This window comes from Mustela lutreola, chromosome 14 (genome assembly GCF_030435805.1).
Source record: "Mustela lutreola isolate mMusLut2 chromosome 14, mMusLut2.pri, whole genome shotgun sequence".
Lineage (NCBI taxonomy): Eukaryota > Metazoa > Chordata > Mammalia > Carnivora > Mustelidae > Mustela > Mustela lutreola.
In genome coordinates, this window is record NC_081303.1 from 20,542,961 (window position 1) to 20,565,898 (window position 22,938).

The 22,938-nt window shown below is 46.9% G+C and overlaps 1 protein-coding gene across 1 annotated transcript in view; it reads left to right on the forward strand.

The window, feature by feature from the left end:
- Positions 1-16,162, forward strand: part of C14H1orf21 (chromosome 14 C1orf21 homolog) — a 221,419-nt gene extending 205,257 nt beyond the window's left edge. The window contains exon 6 of the mRNA XM_059146700.1: positions 15,349-16,162. Coding sequence (XP_059002683.1) covers positions 15,349-15,387 — 39 coding nt within the window. The 3' untranslated portion in view covers positions 15,388-16,162. The remainder of the gene's footprint in view (positions 1-15,348) is intronic.
- Positions 16,163-22,938: the final 6,776 nt, after the last annotated feature.

Here is a 22,938-nt window from a genome sequence, read left to right on the forward strand (position 1 = left end):
ACCAGAGTGATAGAGACTCTCCCTATAAAAATGCACATATCCTGTACACAAATTTCGTAAGTAAATTGTCAGGGTTGGATCATTCCCTAGAACCTGTACCTGGGCCCCAGGCCTAGAACCTGTGGATTTCTTCATGATGCCTTTCATTGGTGTGCTTCCCTCAGAGGTAGGACCTGTCTGTACCCATGAACCTTAACTAGCAATGATCCAGATAGATCTCTGGTTTTGAAGACTAGGAAACTCCACACAAACCCATTCTCCTTCTTTCCTTACTGCCCTTCCTTCTCAAAAGTGGCACGAGCGGCCCGCACACCCACTGCTTAAATCTTGCTTATTCCTCGGTGACCCTGAGACTCTGCCGCTGTCGACTGAAATTACTCATTATAACCTTTTGAGGAAATGTAGAAGAGCAGCTCTGGATTTAAAATCGGCTGATTTTAAAGGACATTTGTTCATCAATAGACCTGTACATCTATTTAAAAAGTACAAAAGTGCTTTTATTTAAAAAGTACAATAGACCTGTACATCTATTTTTTTAAAAAAAATCATTCACACTTAGAAAATGTCTGCATTCCTGATCCCCTTGGCCCTAGAACTGACCTAGCTGGTGAGAATGAGCAAGTCTGCATTTAGAAGTTTATTTCAAGGGCTCTTCCTCTGAATATTACATCAGCTCAGTCTGAGCCATATCTTGAGTCCCTGTGTCGGAGATCAGAAGGTGTTTGCTTTTCACCTGGTGAAGAGAGTGACTAGCATGTAATTTACGAACCGTGTTGTTTCATTCTGTATATAAACTATCCCCCTAGGGGACTGTGTAACCTCAGAGTTGCTATAGAATCAGCTACAATGTGTACTGGATACAGCTGATGATAGGTTTTCCTCTGTGGGCGTATGTTTGAAGGCCTCCTTGGTGCCTGCTAGGAAGAGAAACATAGGCCTGTAGTATCAAATCCTAAGGAATGTTCCACAGCCCCCCTGCGTGTGCAGAGGAAATCACAGGGTGTACCTCATGTCTTGCTTTTCACTTTTAGCAACAGCCAAGGCCCCTCTCAGCCCTCCGCGCTGGTGGAGGGAGGCTTGCCCGCATGTACATTTTGCAAGTGGGCTGGTTTGCCAATATCATTTCATTAAATAATTTTTTTGTTCCGCACTGAGCATAGTATGGCCTTGCCTTTGCTCATAATCAGACCCTTCCCTGTGGCCCCTATCCCTCCATCCCCTGCCTTGCCTTCTCTCTCTCCTGTGTGTAACTTTCCTTATTCATCAGCCAAATGAAAGCTGTGATTACAAGGGTAAGGATGTGACTCAGTCCTGGTTTGTTTTTCTCCCTCCTGAAGAGTCGTGACGCTAACGTTGGTGTAGGAACCACTGGGCTGCGATCCTAAGGTAGCTGATTGTAATAGATGGCGTGACCAAGGAAGATAAAGCAGGCAGCGAGCCCAAAAGAAATGAAACAGTCTCTGCCCACTTTCTTTTTTCTGGAGGGCTTGATTTTCGGAGAATCCTTGAGGTACTTTCTGCCAGATGGGCTCTTAGGGAGCAGCAGCGGAGAACAGTTCAGATTTTGGAATGATGAGAACCCTGCCCTGCTTAGGAACGAAGCCTCGCTGGCAGTAGTGTGGGGCACAATCAGGAGATGGTGTCGTTTTGCCGTGGGTGCAGTAGTCCAGCAAGGGAGGGCAACCCAAGGTACCACTCGGAGCAGAGACACAGTGATGCTGGTGTGCGTCATTCCCTTGACGTGCTCCCATTCGGTTCCTCCTTCCTGTCTTTTTCCTGGGCTGTTCCTTTCTCTGTGTGTCCGTTCTTTGTTTGGCGGCCATGGGTATCATCACCGTCTGGGCTAAGATTTGTCTTTGGGCCTATCTGTCTTTGTTTCCCCGGAACCTAGCACAGGGCCTGGGACGGAAGACATGCTTAGCAAACTCGTTAGAATGAGGGAATGATACAGATAAGACCGTGGGGGCTCAGCAGAAGCAAAAAGAGGAAGGAAGCGTGGTCAGGCAGACGCCTCCAGCAGGAGGTTCAGAAGGATAGGAGTTCTCCACCAAGAACAGCGCCAGAGGTAGACAGCAGGTGCAGAGCCAAGACCTGCCTTGAGAGAGGTCCCGGAAAGAGGCAGCACCGAGGAAGAGAAAGAACCTGTGCTTCCGACCAGGGGTCAGACCTGAGAACCAGCTCCAGTTGTAGCTGTGTGGCCCCATGCTGATAGTTCGACCTTTCTGATCCTCTCACGGCTCCTTGAAAATTTGCATAATAATACCAACTTGTCTGGGAAATTAGAGATAAGTTACAAGTTGTCTAGCAAAGAGTTTAGTCTGTTGGACATGCTTGAAGTTGTTTGTATCCTTATCATCAAGGCCTTTTGTAGAGATGGGGGGGGGGGGCATTGAGGTGGCTAAAACTGAAACTGAAAATGCAGAATTTAATAGTTTGAATTTTGCACGAGCAAAAGTGCCTTCCTGTGGTAGAGTATTAGAAGGGGACACCTTTCCAGTGTGCGCTGACCTGCCTAACTTCTGTGTGGTATAAACGTGTTCAGGAATTAGAGTCATGTGGCCATTTTTAGAGCCATTAAATAACCTTGTGCTAGCTTTTGAGCTGTGATTACAGAATGAGTCGGTGAGTCAGTAGCCTGGGTAGAGCTAGATCCCTATATAGATTTTTCGTGTTTGGAGGGTTCATTCTTTTTTAACTCTTGTAGGCTTTTTAAAATGTGCTTTTATAAATAGCAATACCAGCCTCTAAATGCTTGTGACAACAACAAAAACAACAGAAAGTTAGGAAAGGGATCTCTCCCCCAAAATCATTGAAACAGTAAAACTGACTTCTTTTGATTCATTTAATGAACATAACTGGGATATGTTCTCCCAGACCCAGAAATGGGCCAGGGGCCATAAGGGGTGTATAATTTAAAAGCTGGGTTCTTGCCTTCGGGGAACTTCTAATCCAGAAGCAAAGTTTCGAGTTGAGAGGAATTTAAGAGAATATCTTATCCGATTGCCCTCCAACTCTTGAAAATTCCCACTAAGGGAATACTCTGTAGCACAGAATGACACATGCCCATTTATATCGTTTGGGAAGGAATTACGAAGCATATTGTGTTCTGCACATGTGCTGAAAGTTTTATTCTGAGATAATCTTGTTATTAATGGATACTTATTCCTCCCTTTGAAGTTCCGTTGAGTGGAGACCAACTCTGTTTCATTCCTAGAAGCAGCATTCCTGGGGCGGACAGTTCTTGAGTGCCCTCTCTTAATCCCATTCTCCTGCATGGATTCAAAAGAGGAGTACCCAAATTCCTTAAACTCCTATTCCCAAAATTGGTTGTTGGGGGTTTGGAGATATTGAATCATATCCTGCCTCCCTTCTGGGTTCTTGAACAAACTGAAAACTAACACAGGGATCCAGGTGGCTTTCATGGATGGCTGACCATATTAATGAGCCTCATCATTCCCAAGTGCAAGGTTTCTTGTAAACTAGTTGGAATACATTTGCAACACTTAAACATAGAAAGGATCTATAGCCAGATTATATAAAGAAGTACTATTAATACAAACCAATAAAAATCAGGAATGAAACTTCCGGGTCTGTATCCTTGAAATTGTTTTACATCTGTACAGTAAAGTTTACTGAAGCATTCTGTGTTTGAAAGCAAAAAAAAAAAAAAAAAAAAAAAAAACCACAAAACCAAACAAAACGAAAAACCATGAAGGCACTGGAAGCAGCCTAAGTGTCTACCTTTAGAGGAGTGAGTAGATGGAACTGTAGGATGCTGCAGTGCAGTGTTAGACAACAGTTAAAAGAAATGAATCAGGTGTGTAAATAGAGTGTATAGATTGAAACCATATCATAAAGTGAACAGAGGAATATGCAGAATGATAGAAAAGAAAATGGTATGATTCCATCCCGCTTTAAAAATGTAAAAATGCCATATATTGTTTAGAGATGGACATTCAGCCAGTATTTGTGAAGTACCAGCTGTATACCATGCACTGATACACACACATGTACACGTGTGTATGCACACATCAGTCTGGTAGATTTGTATATATTTATAAATGGCATCTGTTTGTATCTGCTATATATTTGAACACATCAAGTATAGGTTATTTGATAGAGTAAAAATATGAATATCAGAGTATCAAAAATGAGCTGGAGGGTCACATACTAACCCCATGACCAGTGCTGCACCTGGGGATGGGGGAGGGGGAATGGAGACGGGACAGCGATTTCATCAGGGCTGAGTGTTACAAAATATTCCTGCTTCTTATGTCCAAGTGATAGAAATACAGTGTTTGTTACGTTCTTTTTACTCTTCTATATCTTCTCAGTTTCTCAAGATTAACTGAAGTCTGAAAAGAGGACCTTGTTTATGACAAAATGTCTAGTGGGGAAAAGATTCTGTAGTTTAGTGGTCACGAGTCCTGCTCCCACTTTCCTCCACATCCCAGCATGTGCAGTTCGGTGGAAGACGGCCGACAAGCTCTAATTCACGGGCACTGAGAAACGCTCTAAGTCACCCGAAATAGCCGTGTTTTCGACTTCCTGTGAAATCATTATTCCCAAGGATTCTTGTAGTCACGACCAGAGATGGCGTTGACTTCTGTTCATTGTTACTCTCATTGGCCAGTTGGCCAAATATGCGACAACGCTTAATTTCAGTAGAGCTTCCCATTAGGCTAAAGAGTCCCCACAAATCCGGTCACTTCTGCTTGCCCCAGCCTGCCATGTGTCCTCTGGACCTCCCTCAGTTGTCATGCTTGCAGAATGCTCATTCCTAGGAAATGTTTACGTTCATCAGGCCAGGGGGCCCCTCAGGATCCATAATGAAGTCCCACAGACCCTGCTTTCCCTTCTCTTTTAGGCTGCAGCTTGGCCACCTTGGCCATGTCCTGGATGAGGAAGGAAGCCACATGGACAGGTTCTCCCCATCTTTGGGCCCAGGACACCCACTGTCATTGTCCTCTGGACCTTCTCCACCTCCTATCTGGCTAATCCACTGTTCTCTGCCTTTTATAGGCAGGGACCTCCCACCAGGAGCTGTGCTCTGTCCCTGGCCAGATGCATGTGCTTTCTATTCTGAAAGCAAAGAGAAAGGGAAGGGATGGTGAGCACTGATCCAGCAGACAAGGTCACTCCTCTCGGTGGGGAGGAAGAAAAGGAACCAACGTTTCACACGTTCTCCTCACTAGTCTGCTAGCTTATGAGCAGTAAGAGGGGCAAACCCAACATCCTCCATTCTGTTCACGTATGACTGTCTGGGTCAGTCACCATCCAGAGGGCCTCAGGGTGGGCCAGAGGGTGGTGATGAGAAAGGGCCTGCTGGGTTCCCTAATCCAGTGGGAGAGCTAATAACCATCTGACTCCTGACTGTTCTCAGTTAAAAACTGTAAGGAAAGGAAGTGGGTACCTAGTCTCACCAAATTTCCGAGCATGCTCAATACACATCCTAGGGTATAAGCAATTAGTTCCAAACAAAGAGCTCTCAAGAGTTTTTCTGGAAGACACATCTTTGTCAAGAGGCATAGGGATTGAAATCCCAAACTTGCTGAAGCCATTGTCCTGAAGGAGGTGAACCCCAGAGAAGCCATGAGGCTTCATGTCCTAGAGGAAGTGAATCCTAGAAGGAACCCACAAGGCTTCATGTCCTAGAGGAAGTGAATCCTAGAGGAGACCCATGAGGCTTCATGTCCTAGAGGAAGTGAACCCTAGAGGGGACCCCATAAGGCTGAACCTACCAAGTAGATTGACCTGGCCTGGGGGGTCAAGGGATGGTATTTAAATCTTAACTCTTACACCTGAAAATACACTAAGACATCCCTTGAATTAAGTCCATCAAACGGCCTGGAAATCTTGCACAAAGAATTCCACAGAAATTTATGTTATAGCTATTTATCATTAGAAAGAATCGGTTACTACAGGGAAAAATTTATAAGGTAACATTAAGTGAAAAAAAACAAAAAAGTATCTATCATAGCATTGAAACTATATAAAAATGACAGATATACAGACAGATTTAAATGAAACTTTGGAAACTCTCCAACTTGTTAGGTAGATTATAGGAAAATTTGATTTTGATTGATGGTTTTCTTATTTGTAAAATAAGAACAATTTTATAAAATGACATTTTAGAAGAGAACTCTGGCCCCATCTTGAGAGAAGTGCCTCTCAAGATGGAAATTATGTCTGTTGCTTAGCTTCTAGGAAGAGGGCCAAACCTTTGACAATGTTAGCCTCTGAACCCACTGATGGTAATTCTGTTCCCCGGAACGGGGTGAGCAAACTAGTCCATGAGCCAATCCAGCTCACCAAACAAGAATGGCTTTTACATGTTTCAATGGTTGGGAAAAGCAAAAAGCAGAGTATACTTTCTGACATGTGAAAAATTACGTGAAATTCCAGTTTTAGGGTCCACTAATAAAGTTTTATTGGAACACAGCCACGCTCATTCTTCTTTTATCTATGGCTGCCTTCATGTTTCCAACAGCAGAACTGAGTTGCAACAGAGACCGTATGGAACCCAAAGCCTAAAATACTTGGCCCTTCGCAGAGAAAGTTGCCAACTCCTGCCCTACGATGGCAGTTCACTATGGCCTAGAGATACGAACCTCTCAGCTTTTTCCTCATTCCTGCTCACCTCCTAGGGGCGGCGAAGGAACATCATTGAAGTCCTCTGAGGGCCAACGTCTTGAGAAACATGTGCCTTCAAGCTTCTAAAATACCCTCCTTTTTGTTCGTAAAATGAGGATTCGGGTATAATAAACACTCCATGGGGGCTTTAAAGCCGTGCGGTTAATACTTGTTCTCTCTTGGAAATGAAAAGCTCAGTATGCTGTGACTGTGGTCCCTGCTGCTCTTATCCTGGCGATTACGCCTCTGTCTGGTCAGAGAAACCAGCAGAAGCTGTCACACTCCTACTGCTCTTTAGAAACGAGACCTTTCTCCAACCGAAATAGTAACGCGTGAGTCTAATTAGAATAAAGCTCATTAGAAACAGAGATGGCCATTAATGCCTTGACTTATTTTTCTAATGAAGTAAGCCGGAGGAGGAGACTTGAACTGCATGGCGAATTATTTTTGCTTTTCTTTGGCATTTCATCAAAACTGTGGCTAGAAATTTTTCTTGGACTGTTGGCAAAAACGCTGCTGGAGCAGTGACTGGGAAGGCCCTGCCGCTTCCAGCCCCGAGAAAGCCAGGAGAAGGCGCCTGCTTTGGCCCGCTGCCCCGCGAAGGGATTGAGGGCTTTGTTCCACTTTTCCTGCCTCCTGCCTCCACAGCCTGGGTGCTGGGTTCTAGCTCATCACGCACAGATGGTCAGGCTGTAGCGTACAGCTCTCCTGGCATGGCCTAGGTGTACTCCTGGTTCAGGGACAGAGCTTTTAAATTGTCCTGATTCCCGTGGAAATTTGGATCCGAGTTTGCCTCTGGATGGTGATGCCTGGAGGAAAAGGTCGGGGGAATGAAAGGTGTTTGGGGGCAGAGCAAGGAGATGGCCCATTAAATTTCTGCACCAAAATGCAGTCGCAGCAGTTGTGTTTCCTGAATCAGGGTGTTCTTGGGCACCCGCAAAGCCACAATGCAGGATAGAAGTCTGTCCAGGCGGCCAAACTAAGTCAAGAAACTGAAACTCAGGATGCCCATGATGAGGAAGAGAGAGGAGGAAGATGAATCATATCAAGGAGGCAGACGGGAAGCAGGAGGATCAAAATAATGCACGGGCCAGAATCTAACAGTGGCTCCTCGTGTCATCCGGAGGGGTAAAGGAGGAGAGAATGAACACTTGGTTGGTCAGTCAGTCAGTCAGCAAACAAGGGCCTGTTTTATGAGGAGTGTAGCTCACAGTACAAGACAGAAACATTAAAACAAGCTTCTGTAATGAGCCCCCCGTACAAAACTTAATGTTTGCCTTCTGCAAATATGAGTCTTCCCTAAAATATTTAGTTTTCTGGCCCCTTTGCAGTACCGGTGAGGTTTTTAGTCAGAACTTTGTGACAACAGCAAAGACTGAGTTTAAGACTCCTGGCTGAATGTTATAAAAAGAGAACCAGACTGGGAATGCCAACTGGTGCAGACACTATGGAATCTGTACGGAGGTTCCTCAAAAAATTAAAAATAGAAATACCATATGATCTAGTAATTGCACTACTGGGTATCGACCCAAAGAAAATGAAAACACTAATTTGGAAAAAATAAAAATATATATATATGTAAGTGTATATATAACCCTCTGTTTATTGTAGCATTATTTATAGTAGCCAAGATGTGGAAGCAACCCAAATATCCATGGGCAGATGAGTGGACAGAGACGATGTGGTGTGTATATATGTGTGTCCATATGCACAATGGAATATGACTCAGCCATAAAAAAAGAACGGGATCTTGCCATGGACAACAACGTGGATGGATCTAGAGAGAATCATGCTAAGCGAAATAAGTCAGTCAGAGAAAGACAAATACCGTATGATTTCACTCATCTGTGGAATTTAGAAACCAAACAAATGAACAAAGAAAAAAAGAGAGACAAACCCAAAAACAGACTGTTAACTATAGAGAACACACAGATGGTTACCAGAGGGGGGGATGGGCGGGGGGATGGGGGAAATAGGTGATGGGGATTAAGCATTCGCTCTAAATGATGAGCACTGAGTAATGTGTAGAATTCCTGAATCACTACGTTCTATACCTGAAACTAATATGACACTGTATGTTAACTATACTGGAATTAAATTTTTTAAGAAAGGGACAGCTGGTGTTCCTATTACACTGGCATTAGATGGACACTTATAATTTAGCTGTCCAGATGCACATTTTTTAATCAAAACATAAAACTGCATTTGCCTTGTCCAAAAACAAATAAATAAATAAGAGGGAGAGAAAGAAAACCAGACATGATTCCTTATGGGGTTTACATAAGTATTACTTATATAAATGAGAATGCTAAGTAGTGGACCTGGGGTTCTGATATCAGCTTTTATTCCCCGCCTTGCATTCCTGCTGCCCTCAGCTAAATTCCAGGCTCTTCTTGGGACAAGTCTGTGCCGCAGTCTCTGCTGATGCTGGTGTTCAAAACTCACTCTTTATCAGCTGTGTTGTTGAAGAGGACTGCTTCTTCTAGTGCAGTCCGTAAAATGTTGACAACTTGCTTTACTTATTAAAGTCCAAGACACTTCCCGAAAACATCACGTAATAGCCTCCATACACACACACACACACACACACACACACACACACAGCAGTGCCTCCCTCCAAACGCCTGAGTAGTCATAACCATCGTAACATGAGCCACATGAGGATTCCAGTAAATACCAAAAAAGACAAGGATGAATGAGACACGTCCTGCTGCCTAGAGTAAGGGAGGCAAACATTTTGGCTAAAATCACTATAAAGCATGGTGGTCTAGAAGGGAAGAGATTCTCCCTGAGCAACTGAGGGAAATGAAGAGAATCATAATTTAATAATCATCATCACTTGAAGATACGATGTTGGAACACCATCGTGACGACTGAGTGGCCGCTAGAGACAGCTGGCGGGGGCGGGGTGGGGGACGGTCTGCGATGAAGTAACAATATATGTGAGAATGCAGTTGGTGTCCAAGCAGGAGCTGCCTGGGACACGGGGTGATTGTTCCTGTCATTTGTTTATGTGCCTCTTTGGTCCCAGAATGTGCCTGAATCATACCTTAGTAACCACTTTTTTTCTTTGGAATATTTGATTGAGGTTTTTTTTTTTTTCATGCCTAGTCAAAAGGCTACAATGAAAATATTTGTACATATACTTCTGAGAACTTTATGAAGATATCATTTAGGTGGCATAAAATTTACTCATTTTATATGTGCAGTGCAGTAATTTTTTAGTAAATTTACTAAATGATGCAACCAGCACCACCTTCCAGTGTTAGAACATTTCTGTCACCTCAAGAAGGTCTCTCCTGCTTGCTTACACAATCCCCATGCCCATCTCCAGTCCCAGGGAAACAACACATATATTTTTTAAAAACATATCTTTGGGGGTTCATCTTTGAGATTGATTTCAGTGATTGCTGTCATAAAGGGTACGAACATTTTTATGATTCATGATAGGTATTACCAAGTTACCCTTCAAAGCTGCTATACTGTTCGACACCACTGCCAACAAGCTTGGAGAACTACCTTCCACCGCGTACTTTCAAGAATTGGGTGTCGCTGTTTTTTCAATAATATCTAATTACTTGATTTATATTTTTGATCAGTGAAGCAGACCATCTTTCTATTTATGTGTTCACTGGTCTTACGTCATTCTGAATGAGTTTCCAGTTTGTGCCCTTCCCTCTTACTGAGATCCTCTTACTGTCCATTTTTTATTGGTATGAGCTTCTCCTAGAACTTACAACCTATGGACAGGTATGCTACAGGTATTTTTCCCATTAATGGCATTCGCCTTTTTATTTTATTATTTTTTGCCCTGCAAAAGTTTGTCTTCACGTGATCAAGTACGTTCCTCTTTTTATCTTCTTTCTTGCGACCTTTTTCTGTTCCTTTGTATGAGTTTATTTCCCTCTTTCCCCTGAGAGCTGTTTCCCTCTCCAGAACCTTGACAGAAGTTCTCTTGTTAAGATTTAGCACATCCATTCTCTTGGAATCTGTCATTCCTGGTGATTCCTTTTGTCAGCTCCTGAATTCTTACCTCTCTTATGCTGTGTATCTGGTATATTTTATTCTGTGCAGGTGATATTCTTGATGGGTCCATTTTAATGAGATCATGGGGAAGTGGCACCCTTCTAAGGCAGAGACCTAGATAGAGCCATGTTATTTGCAGGTGCAGAACCAAGGGATGATGTCATTCTGGGAAGAATCATCCTCTGGTCCTAAAGGCCTAGATTAAGCCATTCTTTGGGAATTACAAAAAGGCAGAGTTTGGGTCCAGCTGTTGAACGGTGTCGTGGACAGCTTGGAAAACCATCTGACATTTTCCATTCTACAAGAGAAGGCTCCCAGTCTGGAATGGGGTAAAGGGAGGCCCATCCTACATTAGATGCAAGGTCAGAGGGGAAAACCTCTAAGTCCCCTTTCAACTCTGAAACTTCACAACTCTAGATATTTTTCATCCTTTCGCTTGGGCAACAAATACTCATTGAGCATCTCCCATGCGGCTTACACTAGTCTTGAGTCCTGAACACGCAGCACTGCATGAAACAGTCTCTGCCAACCTGATGTTTCTATGAGAGAGAAAAAACAGCCAATAAAGAAAGGAATTAATACATTAATGTCAGGAAATGAGAAGTAATATAAATAAAAATGAGGAGAGTAAGGGAAATGCTATTGTGTATAAGGCATTCAGGGAAGACAGTGAGGTGGCATTGAAGCGGAGATCCAGAAAATGAGGAAGGAAGGATATGGGGAGGGCTGAGGCAGGGAGAGCCAGTCAGGACGGAGGACGAGGGACAAGCACCCAAGCATCTGGCCTGTCTGAGGACCTGAAAGCAACTGATTGATTCAGCGGTGGCCCGGTGTCTCACCCCGACAGTTTATTCATTCCCGCATCTGTTGATCTCATTTCTCAGTGTCATCGTTAGAGCTCTAATTTATTAATTACCTCCCTCCCATGTGCAAAGCTTTGCCAAACACCTTATGTGTGTTACTTCTAATTCCTTCATCAACACTGTGTGTTCGGTCTTACTGTCCCCATTTTACAGATGGAGAAATGGAGACTCGCTGCATCTTTTTAGTAACAGCCATATGGTTCTGATCTACCCCACTGGAAAAATACTCAGTTCACAGCTGAGTGTTATGTACTTGAGGCACATGTTTTGGGCTGAACACACACAGGTCTACAGAAATGTACTGGAGACTCCCAAGATAAAACCACACCCGTAACTGGGCAGCCAGTCCTTGACTGTTTGTCTCCTTAAACTTAAGGAGATAAGCACTGTAGGTACTTTGGAAAACGATTCTCTTGTTTGAAGTCAGTCCTTGAATCGCCCCTTTAGCAGAATTTAAAATTAGGATAATGGTCTTCCCTTCTCTGTTGCTTAATATCCCTAATTCCTAGGATATTGAAATTCTGGAAATTTCAATAAACAAAAATCCTCACCCTAGAACCTTGGAAATGTATATTCTGAGCTGACAGAAATTTCTTTACGTTTCCAAGGAGATAGCACAGACAGCTGATGAGGACACGGAAACCTGTACAGAGTAGGGGTGTGGCCATGGGCTAGAGCTCTTCGAGATTTTCGAGTCTGTACCATGATGCCCCTGTGGGTCTTCAAACAGCCCTTCAGCAGCCCTGGGACTTTCTGGCCCTGCAAGGGCCTCGTCGGAATCTTTTTCCCTGTAGCTTTCAGTGGGTCCTTTGCACAAGGGTGGAATTGTGTCCCCCGGTCCCAATTCTGACTGTGGGAAGCATCTTTACAGACGTCCCTTTTGCAGACCCTTTACGGGGAAGGACTCCCTCAGTAGGAGGACTGCCTGTCCTCCCAAACCCAGCCGACTCCCTCCTCTGCCTTCTGACAGCTCAAGGTTTTCAGGTTATCTTTTTAGCACAGTTCTTTATACATTTACATGAGACGTGCAGTTGTGTTGTAGAAGGCCTGCCCGCATGAGGGTGGGGTGTTCCCTTGGCAGTTCTCGGGTTTCCCCATCCTTAGAAGGGCGCCGGCCCCCTGGCAGCTCTTACCCTCCAGACCTTTAATTTCCAAATCTTCCATCCATGAAATATTTGGTTCTCGGAGCTGCTGGCGGGTGAAAACAAGCAGGGACCTGATTGCCATTTGAGTTCAGTTGTCAGCCCACTGCAGTCATCACAAAAAGGGGGAGGATGAACCCTGTGGTCTTGGGCCCCTTTGAGGTTTCCCTCCAGGTAACACAGCACCACTCCCTCGACAGGGTCGGCGTCAACAGTCAAGCAAATAATGTCTGCAAAGCACCTGATGGCATTTTCTTCCTCCTCCTCAGAGGGATGATAATTTCCAAGAAGCAAATGCTCAGGAAATGATTATTACAGTCTCGGGTCTGCACAGACAGCTGATGTGGGTTTGTCCCTGAAATGCTCCTGCTGCGTTAATACCACATTAGCGGCCAAGCCTTTTATTTGCGGCGTCGTTCAGATAGAAGGAAAGGGCCTTAGGTGTCTGCCACAGAAGTTTTATCCGAGGGCACAGGGTTCTGGCCCATCTGAGGTACAAGGCTGCGGGGCGGGAGGAAGGTGTCGCCGCCATCTCTCCGATCACAGTGTATGACCATAGTCCTCACTCACCGACAGCCACAAGGAAGGAGGCCCCTGTCCCCCTGTGGTGGGGCTGGTCAAACACGGGGTGTATAACAACAGCGACCACAGTGAAAGCAGCAGCAGTGACCTTGACTACCTGCCACACACTGTTTTCCCATCGAATCCTGATCACAACCCTGAAAGAGAGAGACCACGATTATCCCCAGGAAACCAAAGCCCGGTGTTTTGCTTGCTGTCACACAACAGTGTGTCTGTCCGCATATATGCTGGATATTCCTCTTCCCTTAACGAATAAAAACTGCGCGAGCCCTGCCTTTCCCCTCCAGCTAAACACCTGGTGCCCGCCGGCACATCTCCTGCCCGAGCCGCACGAGTTGAGGATCCGTGGACAGCCTCGCCCAGTCTGCTTCTAGCATTGTGCTGGTGTGCCTGGATGGGTCCTGTTTCTCCCCCTGAAGGCTGAACCTCAACCGCCAGGGTCCACGAGGTTCTCCTTTCCAGCTCTCCAGCATGCGGCTCTCCCAAGGGGTCTGGGCCAAGGCTAGGATGACATTCACGTGGGCGGCATCACCAGGGAGACTGCTGATGGGTGCTGAGTGCAGGCTTCTCTCCTCGCCAAGTCAAGTCAACCTGGAGGACCCGGGGCTGCAAGTCGCGGGGTGGGCTGGGGGACCAGACCATGCCCCCTAGTGAATCACGTTCGAGGAGAACAGGCAAGCTGGGGCCATTTAGCGTGGGAGCTGGCGACCTCTCGTGCTCTGCTGGCCCCCGCAAGACTTCACGGTGTGGCAGCGTTTTTTTACCAAACACATCGGCATACACACTCCACACGTACAACGTGTACAAAAGGCTGTGCTGGGCACCATTCCATCACGTTACGACTATTATTAACTTGTTGAATCTTCAGAAGCGTGTGAAGTGCGTATTGTTGTTTTCTTCACCGAACAGATGGGGAAACCGAGGTACAGAAAGGGAACGTGATAGAGATGCCAGAGTTAGTAAGTCACAGAGCCAGGATGCCTGCCTGGCCGGATGGTACAGCCCTCGTTGGGATGACGCTTAGCTCTTATGTTCCGTGTACAGATACGGTGACAAACCTGTGAGACACTTGAGGACTAGTTTTATGCAAAATTGTTTTCTTTAAATTTATCTTTGGGAATAAGTTCCAGTTATGTAGGGAATTCTGTTCTTCGAGGAATATTCCCTCCCCCCTCCAAAATGTAAGTGTGTGGTGCATATAAAAAGAGGTTGCAGAGTACAAATAGTATTAACACATGACCTTTTACAAAGCCCTAGTCTGTGACCCTGTGGTACAGGCAGGGCAGATTCCTGTCCTATCGTGAGGGATTACGGACCAAGAAGCTGAAGGCTTTGACCAAGACAACCCCCTTGGGTCAGATGTGATGCTTGAATCCCAGTCCTAAGCATGCCCTCGCAGACCATATAACTTCCTGGAGAGAGGACGAAAACTGTTCAGAAGTAATGATGGTGTATTGTCCTTAAGCCTTCAAGCAACCTGTTTTGGTGGCGAATGAATCAAAGAAGCATTTTCGCCTTTCTTGTGCCTCCTCCGTGGACCAAGCATAGTCCGATAGTCCCAGATTTGTTATACAAATGTCAGTAAATCTTTGAGTTTTTTTTTTTAATCCCCTGTTTTAATTTAGAGGGGATTCAAACTAAGACATCCCTGGATTATACCCTCCCCTTCTGTAAAATTAGAAATCCCGGGGATGGAGATACACCACCATAGATCATGAGCAGCCCTGACCCCAGCCAGAAGTGACTTGTTCATTGTTTATTTCAGTTTCTCTCGGTCTTGAGAACTTGGGCTCCTGATTGGATCGTCCATTTGATAATTTTGTGGCGAAAAACTGAGTCTTGTATGTGCCTAACATAAGTTCTTACCAATATAAAGCAAGGGTTTATTTGGGGCTCAGTAACACTTCCGTGCCCTGAGGCGTATCCCACTGATAAATCAGCCAACACGGATTTGTGGCTTCTCTCCCTTGTGCCCGTAGTCACTGATACACTCTGAGCCCTCTTCCAACGAGACAGGCGTTGGGAGGAAATTGCCAGTGATTCACTGTCTTGGGTTCTGCTTTGAATTTCTCACTCACATACTGTCCTCTTTTCCCCTCCAGGGTCGAGATTACTGTTCCGAAGAAGAGGATATCACATAGCACCCATCCTACCACTGAAACCAGGAGCTACTACTGTGTAAATAGGTTACACCCCAGTTGAAATTCTTGCAAAGGTCGGTTCTCTTCAGCGAACAGCACTATAGCAAAAAGAAGATCGTTCCATATCGTATGCCCCATTAAATTACAGTGTTTCTTAATGAACTTGCAAAGGAATATTGCTAAAAACAAATACACACACACACACACACAAACTGTTCTAGAACTTTCTTTGTTGCTGCTAGTTAAAACTTGTTGCAACTTCTCACTTCTCTTGTGTCCAGGTATGCAGCAAAATTCTGCATTTTCATCTTAAAGATCTTGTTGGTTTTCCAGATGCTCTCCAAACGATTTTCTATATAAGATGAGGTAGTGGTGAACTCAGACATCCAACTTCTGTTGTAGAACTGTTCTGCTTCTAAGACAAGCATCTCCTTCCCTCTCTCCTCCCTCTCTGCCTCTCCCAAGCGGTCCAGAGCCTTGCTTCCCACTGCCAATGCTGCGCTTTGGAGACGGGATGGTTGCTGTGGCAAGCCTGGTTTCTCTGCTAAGAAGAGGTAGAGAAGCCATTACCCATAAAGAGCCTGTGGGGACGGGACTGCCGGAGTGACGTAGGCGCGAGCGACAGGTGGTTTCCTTGACGAGGTGTCTTCTTCGAGGATTAAGCTTGCAACATTAGCTTTGCTCAGATGCAGTTGGAAGTGTGATCACAATCATTTTGAATCCCTCTTCCCCACTTTTTTTTCTAAGAAAATAAACATTTTACTGTTTTTATGTATCCTGTCTTCTCCCATTCATCCAGTTCAGTGTCTTACGGTGATCCTGGGTGTGGAAGAGGAGCCCTGCTTTTGCAGGGGACACCGACAGTTGAGCTTCATGGTTCCCTCCCCTCCACCAATCCGCCACCCACTGGCAGGGCCTCTGGTGGTCAGAGGAGATGAGGGACTGCCCCTCGACGTTTTAGGAAGGCCCGAAGCCACCCTGCGTCCTCTGATTTTGTTAGCAGATCAGCCATCCTACGTCTTCATTCGCTCCCTCCTGAATGTTCCGTGAGCCTTGCCACTTCCTTCCTCGCTCCCGCACGGCCCTGGCCAGGACAGTGCCGTGCGTTCCCGTCCTGAACATGTAGTACGTTGACACTGGTGATGCTGTTTGGAGATGCGGAAGCCGAAGCCCTGGGGCAGTGCTGGGGGAATGTGAACTGTGGGTTTGGTAGAGTTTATTTTTCCATATTATATGAAGAGAATGATCTCTTCTCAGAGACAGAAGTAATATTTTTAACAAATGCTGTCACAAGTAAATAGCAATCAAAAGGAGAAAATAACTTTTGTATTTTTTTAACGCGTTTGATAGCTTTGACGAGGGTTCTCTTTGTGACCTTCAGGGCAGGGCGCCCTGCTACATGCTACGCCCGCAGGCCAGGGTGTGCTTTGCGCCCCAGAAGCGCAGAGAGGGAATGTAGGTTTCTCTTCCTGTGGGGTTTGAACGGGGGCGGGGGTGGGGGCTCGGGATCAGCCGCACTACGGCCCTCCAAGGTCCTGGGTAGCGGAGAGCTCACCTCCCGCAGACCAGAATAAGCCGCTGAATTCGCTCTTGCCGAGAAGATGAGCCTTGACTTTAAAATCCATCCGTGTAACGGATGGCGCCGTGGATGGATTCCCGATCGGCCGTCAGACCCCGGGGCACAGAGTGGGGGGCGGGAAACTCAGTCCAGTGCTACAGAAAACAGACTCTGATGGTAGCAACAAAAGCCCCTCACTCTTTCAGCCAGCAGCTGCTGTTCTGGGGAGCAGCTGTGGTTGTTCCATAAATAGAGATGCGGCCAAAATTTAAGGCTTTTTATCCTGCTTCAAGCAGAAAAATGCAGAGAGAGTCCAGTCGCCGAGGGGTTTACGTTCCCCTGCCTTCGTGTGGCTTTTGGCCAAGTGACTAAAATAGTTTTCCTCAACTGTCAGTAAACTGCTGAGCGCCCCCTGAAACTTATCCACGTGGGACTTTGTTCACTGTTACATGATTTGCTGATTCTTCTCGAGCAAGAGTGACACAGGCGCTAAGCATCTCCCACAGGCGCCTCTACCTGATGTTCTCAGAGCGCGTCCTGTCCTCCCAAAAAACCACCACCTTCTACCCAAAGATGATACATGCTCATACCGTTTTTTTCTAGTCCTGTTTAGCATGTGGACATGATACATGTGCGCCCAGAACCAAGTGTTCCTTGGGAAGTTGACTTTTGAGTGTTTCATAAAACTAGAAACTGGTTCTCGGTCTGGGGGCTTTTCACGTGGAGTTCTTGTCTCCCAACTTTAACTCTTCGATGTGCAGACGTGATTTCATCTGCGGACAAGTTTGGTATATCTAGAAATAGATCTGAGAAATGGGGTGGTTGAGTGGGTTGGAATGAGATGCTTGACGATGTTAGCAACACTCAAAACTGTTTTTTCCATCGTTGGCTTTAATCATAAAATTGTCAAGTGATTTGTGTTTGTACTTTTTTTTTTTTTAATGTCTTCTGCAAAGGGTCTAATGAGGAAATATTTTGCCTCCTCCCCCCGCCCCCCGCCATGTATCTGAACATGAAGCAGATTGTCTCAGATACCATGAAAAGAATCATCCAGAAACTAGTGCTTCTGCTGGCTGAGGACTCAGCGAGATGGAAGGAGGGAGGGAGTGGAGTGGCCTGGGGGAAGGAGGTAGAAGAAGGAAGGACGGAAAATGGACTGTGAGACGCATTCAGCAGAGAGTTGATAGCAGGGCCCCACGCTTGGGTGCAATTCAAAATACAGCTGCCTGGCGGCCAGTGGGTGGGGCCGACCGTCTAGAAGATTTATGGCTGGATCTCACACGCCGTCTGCGCTCCTGGGTTGTGGAGCTGTCAAAGTTCAGCAGTGTATGTGCTGCTTTCTTTTGGTTGGCGGAGATTCAGGATCATGGAGTACTTGCTGTCTTAACTGAGTACGTGTTTGTTACTGGCAGAGAACCTCAAAAGAGTCTTTTACCTCAGCCAAGCCTCCCAGCCCCCAGGCTGGAGTCGAGAGGGGTGCTAGGGTCTATTTAGGGACAAAGAACGAATGAAGTCCAGAGAAGAGGAAACTAGGTCAGCCCTCTGCGGCAGCAGGGGCCACCCACGGACCTGCGGGGAGACGGGCCTCTCCCCCTCCTCACAGGCCCCGCTCTGAGACTGGGCTGCTCTGACTCGAACAAGGATGAGCCGGCAGAGGCAGCAGCCTCAGGTCCTTTGTGGTCCACACTGGTGTGGCTGCCAGGCAGGGAAGCCCCTCCGTGTCAGGGGAGCCTCCAGAATCAGCCCAGGGATGATGGAGCCCTCGTCTCTATGCTCGACTCCATCTGTTTGAGTCCTAACTGCCCCCTTCCCAGCCTCATCGAGACTTTTTTTTCTCTAAGGGCCAGACTCTCCCAGAAGCCTGCTAAAAGCCGAGATTGTACCTCTCATGAATTTTACCTCAGTACCTGTGATGCAGGCAGCAGATTGATTACAGACCGCTTAGACATTAGGCAAGAATTGCAAAGGAGCGCTCCATCCCTACTGGTCTTAGGAAGGAAACCCCATTAAATATGTTGGTTTCATAGGAAGAAAAATGATCCGTGTCTTAAGCCAGGAGAATACTGACTCTGAATCTTGGACTTTCAGGACTCTGATATATTCTTTTTGAAAAGCCTCCCAACTCCCAAATTTTAAAAAAAAAAAAAAAAAAAAAAAAGCATTAGCTTGCACTGGATCATTTGACAGAAAATCTGCCTTCCGTGTTTTGGCCCCCGGGAGGCATTTTTAGAGCTTTATTTCTTTGTACCTCTCAGAAATTAAGGTTTTTGTGAAGTTGCACAAAACCCCAGTAGAGAAAGAAGACCTGGTCAGGGAGAGGGAATGCCTATCTGGGAGCACGGTGGACAGGTGGCTGGACGCAGCGACACTGGCTTCTGGATGTCGCGTGTGGACCGCGGGGCCCCCACAAGCCTGTGGGCACCTGGGCGAGGCAGTCGGCGCCGCAAACGTCCCTGCAGTACACCTTTGGAATTTTGTGACATCTATGAATTGCCTTTTGCCAATGAACGGACATGTTTTTCCAAGGGGAAAACATGTCTGTCAGTCACCTTTTCGCGTGTCTGTGGAAAACGATCAAAAAAGCTACCGCAGAAACCGGGGCTGCTGAGTGAATGTATTTGACTTCTGTGACCGACCTTTAGATGCACTAGCTCGCCCACGTCTCTCAGGAGACTCTTGTACCTTATCCAGGATCTAACCTAATCTTGGGGAAAGAGGAAAAGGAACTAATATTTATTATTTACACTCACTCTGTGCCAGATACTGTGCTGGGAATTTTGTAATTGTCTTGTAATTGTCATCCTCCAGTGTGATCCTGTGAAGTGAATTTGTGACCCTCCTGTTCCGAGTGGCATTTTCTAAGTACAGAATGCGTCTATCCAATATTCGTGCCCGCGTGGGAAGAAGGAAAGATGTCATTCAAGCAGTCTCCAAATTTTGTTGTTCTTACTCTGCCCTTCGCAACACTGTGAAAAGAACCCTTCGGGGCTTCTCTCTTCCAGATCACTCTTTGGCTTATCCCCAGCTGGGTTTGCCATGGGGAGTGTTTTCCTTGGCCTTCCCCGGGTCTGATGAGCGACACACAAACCGCCAGAGGCTGCTGGCCAACAGGAATCTAGTGCCCAGAAGGAAAAGGCTTTGGGGATTTAGGCACATGTCTCGCTTTCTGGAATCCTTTCAGCATCTGGAAAAGGAACCTGTTTTTTCTAGAGTGAAATTCCAGATGCAACCAGAACAGGCCTTTGCATGTTGTGATTTCTTTCTTGGCTCCCAAGGCTTAGTTCATCCCAGACTGCATCGTGTTAGGGTGAAAAGCCTTAATCTTGCAGAGAAGTGTGGGAGAACCCGATCACCCAACGTAGACGATGGGCCTGGACCGTTGACTTGAAATCCCTTCTTGTGGGTCAGGGCTGGATGTCTCTGTCCAGTGTTTGAACCGGCCAGCTGACGCGCCGCAGGTCACTGTGAATCTCTTTTGAGACTTTAAATGTTTTGGAGAGTCGTGTCGTGTCGTGACTTAGACAGTCACTTAAATAACGCGTGCAAGGTCGGAAGAGCCAAGAACTCCCCAGAGTTCCTTTCCTTGCTTCTCAAGGCACGTCCTCTAAAACCGAGGACTCATGTCTCCATGGCAACTGTTAAAGGTGCTGCCTAGAGGGAGCCCACCCCTGCCCTCACTCGGCTTGAAAGAATCAAAAAAAAGTTCCTTGTGGAGAGGGGGTGCTATTACGTTCAGTTTTCTCTGAAAACTGTCCCCAAGATCTTGCCTCTTTCAACCCTGGCAGCTGTCAGATTCCTTCAAGATAATGTAGGAAATGGCTCTCGTCTCTTGTAAGCCAGAGAAGTGGCTTTAATTCAACAAGACCGTTCCTAAACCAAAGGCCTCATTCTAATACCATCTTCCCCCTCTACCCAGAATTCTCCCTTTTTCCCTTTCCGGGAGTTATTTTTAGCCCAAGGCTTTGAACATGATTGAGTAAGACTTAAAAGCAGTAAAAAGAACACGGTAAACTCAGCCAGAACTGCTGGAGGGTCTCCAGGGTTGCAAATAGTTCTAGAACCTTAGGGCCCACTTGGCCTAGACCCAAAGGGAATAGAAGAGCCACTGTTTGGGGGCGTTTCAGTCCCTACCTTCAGGGACTATTCTTTCTTGACCGTCAAGAGAGCAAGAGAAGGAAAGCTTCGTTATAGATTTCAAGCCAGCCTTTCCATTCAAAACAAGATGCAAATTTATTTTTAAAAATTCGTATCTATTTTCCGGGATCAGAACCAGGCAGCTGCCTTATTAGGACTCTAAATTCGGATCTATCTATTTTTCTTAACACACAGACACAGACACAGGTACTTAGAGAAGAAAATACGGATCTACTTTATCATTGAAATATTCCAAGGAAGAGCTGTACTGTGCTTTTTATACTCTCAAGGATAACATCTAGGAAGGTATTAGCATGACTCTAATAATGCCCAAACAGGAAACGCTTAGTGATCCCTCTTGCGAAACTTGAAGTTAGACTCAATGAGGGGGGTGGAGGTCTGCTGGCCACCCGGCCTCGTGCCCCCTCTGGACCAGGATGCCCTAACACTGGCACGTTTGCCTCACCTGGGCCTCTGGCCTGGACACGGAGGCCGGCATCCTGCCCAAGCCCTGGTGCGGAAAGGGCGCGTCCCTCGGGATCCGAGCCAGGAGTAGCCATCTACAACCAGTGTCCCTCACACCCTCGCCTGCTTGTCCAGCATGGCCTTGACTGGCAGCCCAGCCGTTCCACGGCGACGTTCTGCCCCCGAGGTGTGGATCTGGGGCCCCATCATCTGGGCTGTCCCCGAGGGGGCATCGTTAGCATTGCCTTCTCCAGGGTTGAGGACTCATTCGTGCAGCAAATTGGGTGTAGAGCACCTAGTGTAGGCACCAGAATGCCCAGTTAAGCCGCACACGGCTGCTGCCCTCAAGGAGCCTAGCATCAGTCAGGGAGACAGTGTGGAAACCGTAAGGCTCAGTCCTGGGTGCCGTGGGAGCACCTCAAAGTGGCAGCTGCCCAGCCTGGAGAATCAAGGCTCCAGGAAGAGGAGACATCCAGGCTCACGTGTGTCAGAGGACTGAGGGAGAAGGTTACAAAGGGCATAGGGGGCTGCGAGGACAGTCTGGGACGCGGCCCAACGACGGGGCAGTGCGGGCTGTCGGGACAAGAGGACAGGGGATGAGGGCGAGCAGTCAGCTGGCTGGTCCCAGAGGGCCACGGGGGCTTCGCCCTAGACTGGGGAGGGGAGGGCTGAAAAAGAGCTACAGGCCATGCTCTGCCCTCCGAAGCAGAGGTCACTGCGGAGGTCCCCCAGGGAGATAAGTGCGGTCAGCATCGGGGCCCAGACTTGCCCTCTTGCTGTGAGACCACACACTTGCTAGCTGAGATGATTCGTCCCCATGTGTCCTCTGCCCCCACCCACGCACCCACCTGGCACCTTATCCTCCTGCCAAATGCTGTTCTAATTCAGGGGCTTAAACGGGGGCTAGACCTGGCTTAGAGACATGCAAGGGGCAGTGCCTGGTCATCTTGACTTGTCCATAGAGCCACCAAGGCTGAAATACCCCTGGTACGAAGCTGGCCTAGACCCCAGGATGAGGGGATGCCCTAAGATGAGTTCCCAGGAAACAGCCGACAGCCTGCTGGCTTAGTGTGATGCCTTCCTCCAGATACCCAGAGGCAGCTGCCCTGGATCAGCCCTTCCCCGGGTTCGGTCATACCCTGTGGCCAAGCCTCCGCTCCGTCCCACATGTACACCTGAATCCTGCCAAAGAAAAGGGATAGTAAAAAATTTTTTAAAAAGAAAAAAAAAAAAGCACAAATGGATTGTAGGCACATGGCAAAAACCTGCCAACCTAGACAGCCAGCAGGGGCCTCGTGGGGACAGGGGGCCCCCCACCGAGCTCAGCTCTGCACCCTCCGGTCGTGAGGCAGGGAGGCTGGGGGAGAAGCAGGCTCTCTGTGGAGACACCTCAC